The 14407-nt window shown below is 35.2% G+C and overlaps 1 protein-coding gene across 2 annotated transcripts; it reads right to left on the bottom strand.

Moving 5' to 3' along the window:
* Positions 1-1342: 1342 nt before the first annotated feature.
* Positions 1343-11374, bottom strand: LOC101218072. 2 transcript variants are annotated; one of them, XM_004144593.3, is made up of 4 exons: positions 11066-11374; positions 10269-10545; positions 9899-10063; positions 1343-1664 (listed from the first exon to the last, which is right to left on the bottom strand). In XM_004144593.3, the coding sequence occupies exons 2-4, from the start codon at positions 10531-10533 to the stop codon at positions 1630-1632; spliced, it is 465 nt and encodes a 154-aa protein (XP_004144641.1). In that variant the 5' UTR covers positions 10534-10545; positions 11066-11374; the 3' UTR covers positions 1343-1629. The 2 variants fall into 2 exon arrangements, with proteins under 2 accessions (XP_004144641.1, XP_031740504.1); XM_031884644.1 differs by having other exon boundaries at positions 10269-10538; positions 11066-11366.
* Positions 11375-14407: the final 3033 nt, after the last annotated feature.

The following is a 14407-nucleotide window of genomic DNA, read 5'->3' as shown; positions in this document are numbered from 1 at the left end:
TAGATTGAAAAATATACCAAGTTAGAAATGATTGACAAATTATTACAAGAGAAGAACACTTATACCCATACTTTTATTTGCTTGTTTTATTAACAACCTTTTCCCTTTGCCCTTGATCCTACTAAAAAATGCAATCAAAATTCTATATTTCAATGACCCACGACCAAAAAAAAATAGATATTCAAACTTTGTCTAAAATCATAAATTTTACAAAAGTTTTAAATAATATTCTAAATAAAAAAACAAAATTTTTGTTTAAACTAATAAGTAAATATGTGACTATTTTCAACTTTGTATTATTTCTATTATATATTCACTATTGGCATTTTGTTACCTGTTGCAAGCCAAGAATTTTGACCCTAATTAAAAAATCTAGATTTAGGCTTCTAGCACCCAATAACCTTAGCATTTCTTTGCAACCTAACCACTAACCACTACCCATTCTATTTATCTTTGAGGTGTTTCTAGTTGCAATGATCTAATAAGTAGGAACACTTCATATTAGAGAGGTTGTATCGATGTCATATACTTGGGGGACACTGATTCATTTGGATACGTTGGGAACACTTATTCGATAACATTATGTCATAACATTAAAAATCTAACCACTTTGTTTTCTCTCTCTTGCTCTCTACAACCTATCATAACATAAATATCCGAAGAAAAGAAAATGAGAGGAGAGGGAGGAGACCGTTGCTCTTCATTGGAAAAATTTATTCTTGAATTCTCGTTGGAAATTGAAAGGGTCACAATCATATCCTTCTCTTTCCTCATCAATTGTGATTCTCAGCTTCTTTTGATGTGTTCACACCAGATTGACTTTTTAATATCGAATCTTTCGCCATGAAGAACTCCAATGAGAGAAGGAAGAAACTTTAATGACAGAGTTTTATTAGTCGTTAATATTTTATTATTTTATATGAAAAATCACTTTCCATTTTCTATTGTGCTAGCTTAGGTATAGATTGAATATTGGATACACATAATATGTTTTATACCGCTACAAACTACAATGATTAAGTATTGACTTGACAATGACTCATGACACATGACATTTTATATCTTTTTTAGTGAAGAACATTTAGTTTTATTATTATTATTATTATTTAGGAAATGAAGAGCATTTATTTTGTGACAAATTTACATATATTATAAAAAAATTAATTTTAAAAGATAGTAAATCTCCAACTTGTCTGTATCCTATTATTTAAAAAACTGGCAGATCATTGTATCTTATCGTATCTATGTTTGTGTCATGTGCTTCTTAGGCAAGAATCGTCTTTACAACCCAACAATGGTTTGCTTTGCATGCTTATCATAAATGCATTTTATTCTACAAGAATTAGAATGAAAATTCTTATTTTACCCAACTTTCTCCTCTTACTAAATAAAAGAATTTGTATGAACGGACACAATTTGTAAGGAAAAAAGCTCGCTCACAACTCAAGTAAATATGGTGTAGGAGGGTACTAAAACTTACAAATGTATAATTTAAGCAAGTAGTATATTCAAGATTGTTAGTTAATATGAGCATAGCTTAGTAGACATGAACTTGCATTTCCCACCCTATACGTTATCATAAATAATGTGCATGTAGAAGAGAGAGAGGACTTGCAAGTATGTACAATCTTAAGGCTGTGAGGAACTGTGAGAGGAACGAGTATCTGTAGACAGTAACAACGAGTATATTAGTGACAATGCGTTAGGTATTCATATAAAGAAAATATATAGGTAACAAACAAACATATTGTAATATTAAGAACTACAACACAAACAAGCAATTCAAAGTACTTTCACCATTCGACTTGAGATCTCCCTCAAAACCTAGTTCACTCAAATCACAACGTACTAACATAAAAGAAAACTACAATATTGCAATTGCATTTCGGGAGGGATATCTCTTTCTCAAGGTCCCAAAACTAGATAATGCCAAAACCACTCCTCCCTTCTAAGGTCCCTAGTCCAACGGACATACTTGTCCAGGGTGTGTTTACCTATGGCTGTATGCTTCGAATACCCCCAATTTATCTTGTCTTTATGTTTTGTACATATTTTAGCTAGTTGCTTTCATTTTAAGTCATAAAGCATAGGTGTGACGTTTCGGCATTTTCATATGCAAGCCTACCAGAGTTGAAAATGTTCAAAATGTACTATAGGGGATACATAGTAGTTGAATCTCCGTCCAAGCCTTGTCGCACTCTTTGCAATTTATGCTTTCTTATTGCAATTGACAATCTTCAATGCTTGTTTTAACAACAATTTTAATGAATTTATTTCTCTCCCACATTCTATAAAACATTTTCCAAAAACGTGAGGGGAGGTTGAATCGTACGTTAAGTTTGTCTACGAATTTCAGATTTTGATCGGCTAACTTGTTGATAGGATCGAACAAGTGCCGCACAATCGCTCGTTTCGTGTTTGAAAGGTTGCGGTTATGACACCTAACACCCTCCGTTTATAACCAAAAGCACACTTAGATAATTACCACAAAGCCCTTATTAATATTTCCAAAATAAATAGAACCCTCACATAATGAGTCAACAAAATAGATAACTTGGAGATATCAACTAAATGAACCATAAAATGGATGTCTAACACCTACTAGTTGTGGACTGCTAATCAGAAAACAAGCAATGGTGAGGATCCAAATTATGACACATTAATCTGAGGGAGTATTTCATTCCACAATAATTGGCAAAAGTGAATACTATATTATATATATATATATATATATATGTATATGTATATGTATGTGTGTGTATATATGTATATGTGTATGATGTATGTATGTGCGTATGTGTATGATGTATGTATGTGCGTATGTGCGTATGCATGTGGATATGCATGTGGGTATGTATATCCATAAAAGCCATGAAAACACAAGGCTCTAGTTTACTATTTAAGAGATATAACTCCACTAGAATTAGTACAAGCTTTCCTAAAATTCAACTCTATTCCTTTTAATTTGACAATAGATGTTTGGGCATGGAGATTTAAACCTTTGAAAATTAAGGAAAGGCCAATTACAAGGATGAGGTAGAAAACATTACAAGAATTTGCTTAAGTTTTTACAGTTAAAAAAAAAAAGAGAAATTCACTAAGAGTTTCTAACGAATTACAAATTATCAATCTATGACTGGAGGGTGAATACATGTGAACCTTCACTATCATATGTACATAGATTTTTAATTGCCTGGAAAGTAAAAGAAATTCGTTTAAATTGGTTGCAGATGAATATCAGAATCTTTTCGATAAATTGGTTGCCACTTTATCGAATATTCAGAAGAAAATTGTGGAAGAAACCTTTATGAGAGAGTTATGGTTGTTACCGTGGATCAAGGTAGAAGTAGAGTTTTGTCAACCGGTGGGGTTATAAAAAATGATGCAGTACGCTCAGATGGTAGAGAATAGGGAGATTTTAAGGAGGGAAGCAAATTTACCAGGATATGTTGGAACGAAATTCCCAAATTACCCCTATGTTCATACTAAGTCGAATGCTACAAATAATTATCACGAAAACAGAGGTAACACTGTATTTATGATAAGAACCATTACATTGAGAAGATCAACGACCAATGAGAATAAAAAGGAAGGGCCATCTAAGCGTTTATCAGATGCCGAATTTCAGGCCAGGAGAGAGAATGGATTGTGTTTTAAATGTGATGAGAAATACTACTCGGGGCATAAATGTAAGGCAAAAGAAACAAGGGAGCTACGAATGTTTCTGGTCAGAGCAGATAACGTAGAAGAATAAATTATAGAGGAAAACGTATATGAGCCAAAAGGAGTTGTGCACTATGGAGTTGAAAAGCAAAATAGAAGGGGTAGTCGAATTATGTATTAATTCGATGGTGGGGCTGATGAATCCTGGTACCATGAAAGTTAGAGGAAAAATTCAAGGAAGGGAAGTCATTGTGTTGATCGACTGCATAGCCACGCATAATTTTATTTCAGACAAGTTGGTGTCAATGCTGAAGTTGAACACAAAGGATACCTCCAATTATGGAGTTATTCTTGGATCGGGAACTACCATTAAAGGGAAGGGGATATGTGAGAAGGTGGAAGTTGACCTTGACGGTTGGGAAGTAATAGAGAATTTTTTGCCATTGGAGTTAGGAGGGGTGGATGTAATACTTGGGATGCAATGACTATACTTCTTAGGGGTCACTGAAATGGATTGGAAAAACCTTACCATGACCTTCTTTCATGAAAACAGGAAGGTGATAATTAAGGGGGATCCAATGTAACAAACACTCAAGTTAGTTTGAAGAGTTTGAAGAAGTCTTAGACCGATTCGGACCAAGGATATTTGGTGGAATGAAGAGCCTTGGAAGCAAGGATTATTGATATTGGCCGACAGGAAGAGGAAACGGCAAGTACAAGGCAGGAGAAAGTTCAATCTGTGTTAGCACGGTATAAGGATGTGTTCGAGTGGCCGGAAGAATTACCCCCAAGGAGGGATATCAAGCATTATATACACCTGAAGGGAGGAACAGATCTAGTAAACGTTAGACCGTATAGGTACATGTTTCAACAGAAGGAAGAGATGGAGAAACTAGTAGATGAAATATTATCGTCTGGAATTATTCGTCCCAGTACAAGTCCTTATTCGAGTCCGGTGCTTTTGGTGAGAAAAAAAAGATGGGAGTTGGAGGTTTTGTGTTGACTACCCCGGCGCTCAATAACGTAACAATTCCAGATAAGTTCCCTATCCCTGTTATTGAGGAGTTGTTTGATGAATTAAATGGTGCAATTTTTTTTTCTAAAATTGATCTTAAATTTGGTTATCACCAAATTAGGATGTGTAACCAAGATATAGAAAAAACAGCATTTAGAACACAACATTATGAATTTCTAGTAATACCTTTTGGGCTAACTAATGCACCAACAACTTTTCAGTCCTTAATGAACAGTATTTTCATATCATATTTGAGGAAATTTGTCCTTGTCTTCTTTGATGGTTTCCTGATTTATAGTAGAGGGGTAGAAGAACATTGTCAACATGTGGAGTTTGTATTAGAAGTGTTGAGAACTCACAAGTTGTATGCTAACAAAAAGAAGTGTAGTTTCGCATATACGAAAGTGGAGTATTTAGGCCATATTTTGTCTGAGGAAGGAGTAGAGGTAGATCCGGAGAAGATAAGATCTATCAAGCAATGACCAATTCCAACAAATGTACGAGAAGTTCGGGAATTTTTGGGACTGACCGGGTATTATTGACGATTTGTACAACATTATGGTTCAATTGCAGCACTTTTAACTAAGTTATTAAAGTTGGGGTCTTTTAAATGGAATGGTGAGGCTCAGAAAGCTTTCCTAAAGTTACCGGGCATTATGATGACTCTGCCAGTATTAGCTTTACTCGATTTCAATATACTGTTTGAAGTAGAAACATACGCATCTGGGTATGGAGTGGGAGCGGTGCTGATGCAGAACAAGAGACCTATTGCTTTCTGTAGCCACACGTTGGCAATGAGGGACTGAGCCAAGCCGGTTTATGAGAGGGAGTTGATGGCAGTAGTGTTGGCGGTGCAACGTTGGCGGCCATATTTGATCGGAACGCAGTTCATAGTCAAGACTGACCAGTATTTTCTTAAATTTTTACTTTAACAAAGGGTGATACAGCCACAATATCAGAAGGGGATTGCAAAATTGCTTGGCTATTCCTTCGAGGTAGTATATAAGACCGACTTGGAAAATAAGGCAGCAGATGCTCTATCTCGAGTACCACCTACGATATTCCGTAATCAATTAATGACCCCGACGTTGATTGATCTGAAAACTATTAAGGAGGAGGTAGAGAGGGATGGGAAATTGAAAGAAATAATCATGAAGCTACAGAATGAAGAAGAAGTTAAAAATTATTCCTTACTACAGGGGATACTTATATATTATAAAGGAAGGTTGGTGATTGCAAAGAATTCTTTATTGATTCCTAACATTATGCATACCTATTATGATTCTATCCTTGGAGGCCATTCGAGATTCTTAAGAACATACAAGAGATTGACCAGAGAGCTGCTTTGGGATGGCATGAAATCAGAAGTTAAAAAATACTGCGAAGAATGTGCTATTTGCCAAAGAAATAAGGCATCGACTCTTACACCTGCGGGATTACTAGTTCCGTTGGAGATTCCAAGTAGAGTGTGGGAAGATATTTCAATGGATTTCATTGAAAGGCTGCCAAAGTCGTGGGGTATGAAGTTATCTTGGTGGTGGTGGATCGGTTTAGTAAATATGGCCATTTCCTAAGTCTAAAACATATGTTCGATGCTAAAGTGGTGGCTGAGTTGTTTATTAAGGAAGTAGTAAGACTACATGGGTTTCCCCAATCCACTGTATCCAATCGTGACAAAATATTTATGAGTAACTTTTGGAGAGAGTTATTTCGGTTAGCAGGTACCAAGTTGAATAGGAGTACAGCTAATCATCCACAAACGGATGGGCAAATAGAGATTGTCAATAAATCTGTTGAAATCTATTTGCATTGTTTTTGTGGAGAGAGACCGAAAGAGTGGGTGAAGTGGATTCGTTGGGCTGAATATTGGTATAATACTACATACCATCGATCTTGGGTGTGACTCCTTTTCAAGCTGTCTATGGAAGAACGCCACCGGCCCTTATTTACTATGGAGACAGAGAGACTCCGAACTCCATGCTTGATGAGCAACTTAAAGAAAGGGATGTAGCATTGGGGTACTTTGAAGGAGCATTTGCGAATAGCTCAAGAAAAGATGAAGAGTTATGCAGATATGAAGAGAAGACATGTAGAATTTGAAGAAGGAGATATGATCTTCTTAAAAATCAGACCCTACCGACAGGTTTCTATGCGAAAAAGAAGGAATGAGAAGTTGTCCCCTAAGTACTTCGATCCTTATCATATTCTGAAGAAGATTGGTTTTGGAGCATATAAACTCAAACTCCCTACTTCAGCAACAATACATCCAGTGTTCCATATTTCACAGTTGAAAAAAGCCTTTGGGGAATGCAAAGATAAGGTGGAGTGGGTACCCTTTTTTACTGAAAACCATGAATGGACTGTTGTACCTGATGAGATTTATGGATATCAAAAGAATAGTAAAGGCGTTTATGAGGTTTTAACAAGCTGGAAGGGATTGCCAAGACATGAGGCCACTTGGGAGAATTATGACGATTTTCAGTAGTCTTTTTTCTACCTTGAGAACAAGGTGAAACTGGACCGGGAATGCAATGTTAGACCACCAATAATCCACCAGTATAGTAGGAGGAGAAATAAAATAGAAAATAGGCGGGAGAGTGAGTTAGTTAATATGTAACTGACTAGGAGGGGACCACAGTGAGTGGGAGGGAGAATATAAATAAGAAGTGGAAGAGAGAGAGAGGGCATTGGGTATTTTGTGGAGGAAATCATTTCTGTATATTCTTGAAAGAGAGAATAACAGAGTGTGAGTTTATTTTCTGTTTGTTTCATCGAATTGATCTTTTTGTTCAATTCGATTTCTATATTGTAAGCCCTATTACTATCAATATAGTGATCACATATTCTAAACAACCTTGCTGGAAAATTGACTTCCAACATATCCTCTCCACCAACAAGGCTATAAATGTTTTCATCCATCTTCACGTAAGTACTTTGTCACCATGGATGTCATATTTATTGAAAATCGTCCTTTTTTCCCATTAGCCTACTTCAGTGGGAGAATGTGAGTGAAGAGTCTAACTATATACTTCCTTTAGAGTCTTCTTATCCTACTGTGGTTACCTTACCTGACCCTAGCCCTCACAATACAGTCCTACCAACAAATCAGTTCCTTGGAAAACCACTATAGGAGGAATCTCATAAAGGAAGTTGAGTCTCCTATTGTTCAGACGGCTCAAGTGCAGGATTCTGAACCAATAAGAGATCAATGTATGACTGATTCAATTAATTCAAATAGTAATAGCAGAACATGTGAGAATGACAAGTCTGGGACAACTATTCTGGAAAATATGGGTGAGCAGGGCAGTATTGATGAGGCCATTATAGATAGAGAGGACAAAATTATTGAAACGAGGTTGTTGCTGAACATACTGAAAATAGTAGCAGGTATGATTCATCTCTTGATCTTCCTATTGCACCGAGGAAAGGTACAAGGTCCTGCACAAAGCACTCCATATGTAATTATGTGTCATGAGAATCTCCCACCACAATTTAGAGCTTTTGCTGCCAGCCTTGACTCTACCACAATACCGAAAAATATTCACACTGTGTTAGAGTGTCCTGAATAGAAGAATGCTATCATGGAAGAAATGAAAGCTCTTGAAAAGAATAACTATCATTGTTTTGACTAGAGATGATCAAGCAAAAATCAGTCAACTAAAACAGGAATGGGTGATGAATTTGAAATCAAGGATCTGGGAAATCTGAAATATTTCCTTGGAGTAGAAGTGGCCAGATCTAAAGAAGGTATCTCCGTGTCTCAGAGGAAATACACCATTGATTTGCTAACTGAGACAGGTATGTTGGGATGTCGTCCTTCTGACACTCCTATTGAATTCAACTGTAAACTAGGAAACTTCGATGATCAAGTTCCAGCTGATAAAGAACAATATTAGCGCCTCGTGGATAAATTAATTTACTTATCCCATACTCGTCCTGATATTTCCTATCATGTGAGTGTTGTCAGCAAGTTTATGCATGTTCCTTATGAGGAACATATGAAAGCTGTCAACCGAATTTTGACATATTTGAAATCAACACCTAGTAAAGAGCTGATGTTTAGAAAAACAGACAGAAAGACCATTGAGGCATATACTGACTCATATTGGGCAAGATCTGTTGTTGACGGAAAGTCTACCTCCAATTATTGTACCTTTGTTTGGGGCAATCTGGTAACTTGGAGGAGTAAGAAGCAAAGTGATGTGGCCAGAAGCAGCGCTGAGGCCAAATATAGAGCTATGAATTTGGGAATATGCGAGGAAATTTGACTTCAGAAAGTCTTGTCGGATCTTCATCAGAGCCTGTTCAACATGAAATGCCGATCAATCCCAACATGTTTAGTTCTATCATGTTGAACAGGGTTGTTAGCAATCCCTTCGAGTCAACAGGTTGCTAATGTTCTTACCAAGGGGCTTCTCAGACCAAACTTCGACTTTTGTGTTAGTAAGTTGGGCTTCGTTGATATTTACGTCCCAACTTGAGGGGGAGTGTTAGAATCCCTTCCTTATTTTCTAAATAATTTCCTTGTTAGAATCCTAGAATATTTATGGAAAGATTACGAGAATATTTTCCTTATTTCCTAAATATTTTCCTTTTTTATTCCCTTGTATACTCTATTTATTCTCCCCTGTATCTATTGTATTATTCATTAGAAAATAATAACAACAAACAATCGTGGTTTTCTCCCGGTACTCGAGTTTCCACGTAAATTGGTGTGTGCTATTTGTCTCTCCTTTCAATAATTATGCTCAGTTCTTCTGGTTAAATAACTATCATGCTTCACTTATCATATGGTCTTCCCAATCATCCTATTGAATATGCTCCTTATTAGCCATCCGTTCAAAGATAAAAAATAACTATTATGGACCTTCATCACCAAAGCCGACTTTTTGGATTATCTGAACGAACAAAATCATCGTATCTTTGTAGCCAAAGAGAGATTTCGTTCACTTTTTTTTATCACCTTTGGTAAACATTGCTCACTTGGTGTAAATTCACACCCTCTTTTTGTGATTACAACCTTTTTCATAGGAATAGCTTTATGTAATCCTACAAGGCATACTTGCTCTTTTGTAATTTCATATTATTAATGAAATTCTGATGGAATATTTCCCGTAAAAAAAACTAGACAAACAATAATATTATCCAATAAGTTTGCATTAAACTAGAAGTCATAAAAAGACAGTAAAATTGAGGCTATTGAAGAGCAAAGTCAATCACCTGGTAGATTGCCCATCGTGATTGCCCGATCTATGTTATCCATTCTTCGTTGTATAGTTCTTAGGATGGAATTCAGTGACAAAACTCTCTTTCTTACATTAGATATCCTTGAGGCATGCTGCATGATGAATGGAAAAGGTGCATCTTCAAGTAATTGATCCAGTTCTGTTAACAGTTAAACTAATAACTTTTCACAACATTGAAAAGGTTATGAACTTCAGAAGCTGCATTTTTGCATATAAGCCAAGAGAAAAGGTAATCATTATTAGAGAAAACCATTAATGATGCATAAGCTTCCCTTAAACCTAGCAAGTGACAGAATCTTCAAAGCTATGGAATAACTAGTCAACGTAGAAGTAATTTATTTTACCTGTAGTAAGACGGTCAAGGGAAGATGAAAGATGGTTCTGGCTTTTAAGAGTATCATCAGCTTTCGAGTCAAAATCCCTTATGATGTTGATAAGCATGGAAGAGAGCCCATTTGCTAGAGCATTAGAATTTCCTAAGTTCTTATTTTCACTATCATTTCCTTCCTGGAGATCACCATTGAGAGTAATTGAAGTCTCCAATTCAGCTGAGACGTTGCTGTCCTCATTGGCAGAATAATCGTCATCCAATTTCTCCGGACTGTGCATCTCAACTAAATTCTAAACAAACCCCCACAGAATTTATCATTATACGATCATAAACAAACTCTATTTACAATTTTTAATGATCGACCATCTTTCTACAGATATATATGAGTTCGTTAGTTGGCAGTATAATGTAGAATCAACTGTAATGTAGCATCGATACTGTGAGGAAAAAAAGAATTAAATGAAAACAGTTTCCACAATTTTCAACATGTAATGATTCTACAAGAGAAAAGTCAAAAGCGACACTGATAACCACAACGAATAAGTCTCGGTAATCGACTGTCCAAGACAGAAAATTTTGAAGAAAACGACAAGCTCGCGGCTACCGCAATTGAAGAAAAATAGTCCTACAGATTCAATCACAACTATATTTGCTGTAATTAAAAGATAAATAAAAAATAATAATGAACAAATCGGAGGCTGGAACTCCGAAATGTGCAAAAGTTTCCTCGAGTTTAATCTCCATTAGTCCTCAGAATATACATATACGAATTCCAGATCGAAATCACATGGGAAGTACACGGGAAATTACCACACTTGCTGCGTTCAGGGACTCGCAAAACTTGTGGTATGAGTCCAGAAGGATTCACTAATTGGTCCGTCGTAAGCTTGTAGCCCAATTCAGATAAAATGATGTCTGGGATAATATTGTTTCAATTCTGTCCCGATGTGCGACTCCGGCGGAGATGGAAAACGACCAGCGTGCGACTGCGGTGTTGGGCGAACGTCGGACGGAGGTGCAGCGGCAGCTATGTGGCCAGACGAGGCGAGAGAGCTGGGAGGGAGAGTTTTTTTTTTTTTTTTTAACAAACAATCCAAAGCCACAGAACTAATGAAGACCCAACTGGGTTACACCACAGAACTAATGATAACAGGCCTGGCAAAGCCAACACGGAACAAACTCAACCCACTTACCCCTCACAACATTGGATAAAGCCCACCTTCCAATGCAAAGCCCACTGTTACAGAATGAGAAGGGAAATTATAATTAAGAAGTATTTTACTAATAATAATTAAGGATATGTAAATATTTTTAATAAATATAGCAAAACTATCCATGATAGACTTGTATGGCTGATAGACTTTCTATGATCTATGAGTGATAGACCATATTGGTCTATCGGTGATAGACTTATATCATTGATAGAATTTGACAATTTTTTTTTTTATTTTTGCAATTTTTTTAAAATGTTGTTATATACTTAATTATTTTGAATCTAATTGTTAAATTTGCAAGGTTTAGGGTTTCGGTTTTAGGGTTTTAGGGTTTTAGGGTTGGAGTTTTAGGGTTTAGGGTTGGGGTTTTTAGGGATTAGGATTTTCGGGTTTTAGGGTTTAGGATTTTAGGGTTTTAGGGTTTTAGGGTTTTAGTGTTTTGCATTTCAGGATGAGCTTCTATGGGGTGTTGCTTGGCTTTAGAGAGCTACTAAAAACCCCCCAAATACCTCAACTATATTCAAGTAAATGGACAGACACTTGTCGACATGTACGACAACTTTGATTGGGTTAATAAGTATGTTGGAGTGCGAATCCTTCTCTCCAAGGCCAGAAAATAGTATGATATTGTTAACTTTTAGGTTACTTACATACTAATGAACGCTTGTTTGATATGCTACCTACAAGCATTTTTGGTGCAAAAGATAAAAACTTTACAGGATTACAAAGGATGTGCTGATAAAGAAGGTTGCTCTTCAAAATGTAACATAGGTGTTTTTTTTTTTAAAAAAAAATAATTTAATTTTAAATCGTTTTCTTACTGTTATGTGAAAGAGGGTTACACTAACATACAATATGTAACATCTACTTCATTCCTTCTATTAACTTGCGCCAAATACCTGACCTCGGCACCACCATCACCCCCTAAACTCTTCACTACATCGCGAAGAAACATGTATTTTACGAATCTTGATCCTTTCTATTTTTGTGGGTAATAATTTTTAAGTTGTTTGTTAGTAGTGTTTGAGCCCCTGGATTGTAAGTAGTGAACTTGGTGAAGTAGTCCACTCTTTCCTCGGGGCCCAAAGATAGGAAATCCCTCAATTAGGAAATCCAAGGATAGGGGGTTACGTTAGGGGGTATCAGGTTCGGTGTTTTTTCTACAACTACATCTTTGTATGCTAATGTATCATTTTTCTTCCTTGTCTTATTTTCCAACTGGTTCTTTCGTCTCTTTTCTTATCTTTAGGGATTTAGGGTTTATTTACTTTCAATGTAAGTATTTATTTCTTTCTTCAAGAACTTTCTCAATATATATTGTTCTATAGATTTTCTCATCATTGTATAATCTTCTCTCTTTTCAAATTATTTGGAGTTGCAATAAAAATGGTAAAAATTGATTAACAGGAGAATAGGGCTTTATTGGATTAGAGAAAATTAATTGTGGTATGGTAATTGGCAGAGATGAAGTAGTTGGAGGCTTGGGGGGCTAGTGGACTTGATATAAATGAGACAACAATATTAGATGGATGGATAAAAAACTTCAAAATAACATGTCTTAAATTGAATGGAGCACAATCCAAGATGCAATCAAATTTTGGACATCCTTGTTTCCTTGCCAAACAAAGTGGTTACATTGGAACCAAATTCCTATGTTCATTGCTAGACCAAACCTTAACGTTTTTCATCATCCGACCCAATTAAAGTAATATTCTCTATCATTACCTCCGTATCTGAATTGGAAAACCTTTTAGAGTTCGCAATGTCTTAACACAAGCTAGAAATGGAGTTGTTTGATGTTCAAGGAAGGGTATACATAGAAACCTTACTGGATATACACACTAAGTGGTGAAGTGATCCACTACAACAAAAATGGTCTACGACGACAGTTATTTTCTGTCGCGAGTAAAATCCGTGACAGTTATTTACAGTTATAGAAGCGGGAGTCATGAAAAGTCCTTCCATGACAGTTATCAAAAACTGTCATAATAAGTTTTTCATGACAGAAAATAAATCTCATTAATTACTATTTTATGACAACAAATAACTATCATATTTTAGATTATGATAACAAATAATTGTCATTATTTACTTATTAACGGCAGTTTAAAAATGTCGCAAATTCGTTTATTATTATGAGTTTGAGAAAAATTGTAAGGTTAAAAACCACTTTAATTTTAATTTTCATCACTAAACTTAATGAAAGTAATTAATTTAGTTTTTAAACTTTCGTTTGTAATGATTTAATACTGTATTTTCAATTTTATAACAAATTAGTAAAGTTTCAATTTTATAACAAATTAGTCCTTAAACTTTACTATGTAGCAATTTAATTGATCATTACTTTAAAATTTGTGTTCATACTTTAAAATTTGTAATAATTTAGTCCTTATCATAAATTTTGTTTATGTTTAATATTTAATAAGCTTTCTTATGCAAACAAACCAATAAACTAATTAAAGTTTTAATATTTTTTATGTAAAATATAAAATCTAAGTCATAAAAGAATAAAAATTGAGGTGTTAGTTTGAATGAAATTGTTTAAGTCAAGAACTACATTATCAATTTCTTAAGTTTAAGAATCTTGTGATGTTAAGTTTAGTAAATGGTTACAAATTAAAATTAAGAAGCAGGTTGTTACTTTCATAAAAGTTAACCAACGAAAAAGAATTTTATATTACTGGACAAAAAATGTAATATAACGTAACTACATGATTTCATTAAGAAAAAAGAATATAGAAAGTGCAATTGATTGAATTCATTATATGCTGTAGTATTCAACGTAAATCCTCCTGATTCTTACGCTATTCACGTTTCCATGGATAAACTTTCAAAACTGCGCCATGGCCGACCTTCATTGCAGATGGCTGCATATACTAAACTTCATTTTAATTATCATATATTCTTCCAATCAAAATAATCGCAATCAATTATAACC

Source organism: Cucumis sativus, chromosome 4, assembly GCF_000004075.3.
Source record: "Cucumis sativus cultivar 9930 chromosome 4, Cucumber_9930_V3, whole genome shotgun sequence".
NCBI lineage: Eukaryota > Viridiplantae > Streptophyta > Magnoliopsida > Cucurbitales > Cucurbitaceae > Cucumis > Cucumis sativus.
This window is presented reverse-complemented; position numbering and strand designations above follow the sequence as displayed.

Bases quoted from the DNA above. Each gene is read 5' to 3' on its own strand.
- LOC101218072 (XM_004144593.3), bottom strand. From the start codon at position 10,533: ATGCACAGTCCGGAGAAATTGGATGACGATTATTCTGCCAATGAGGAC. The intron at 10,064-10,268 runs GTAAAATAAATT...AACTGTTAACAG, and splicing joins CCTTGACCGTCTTACTACAG to AACTGGATCAATTACTTGAA. The intron at 1,665-9,898 runs GTGATTGACTTT...TACTGTCTACAG, and splicing joins CACGATGGGCAATCTACCAG to ATACTCGTTCCTCTCACAGT.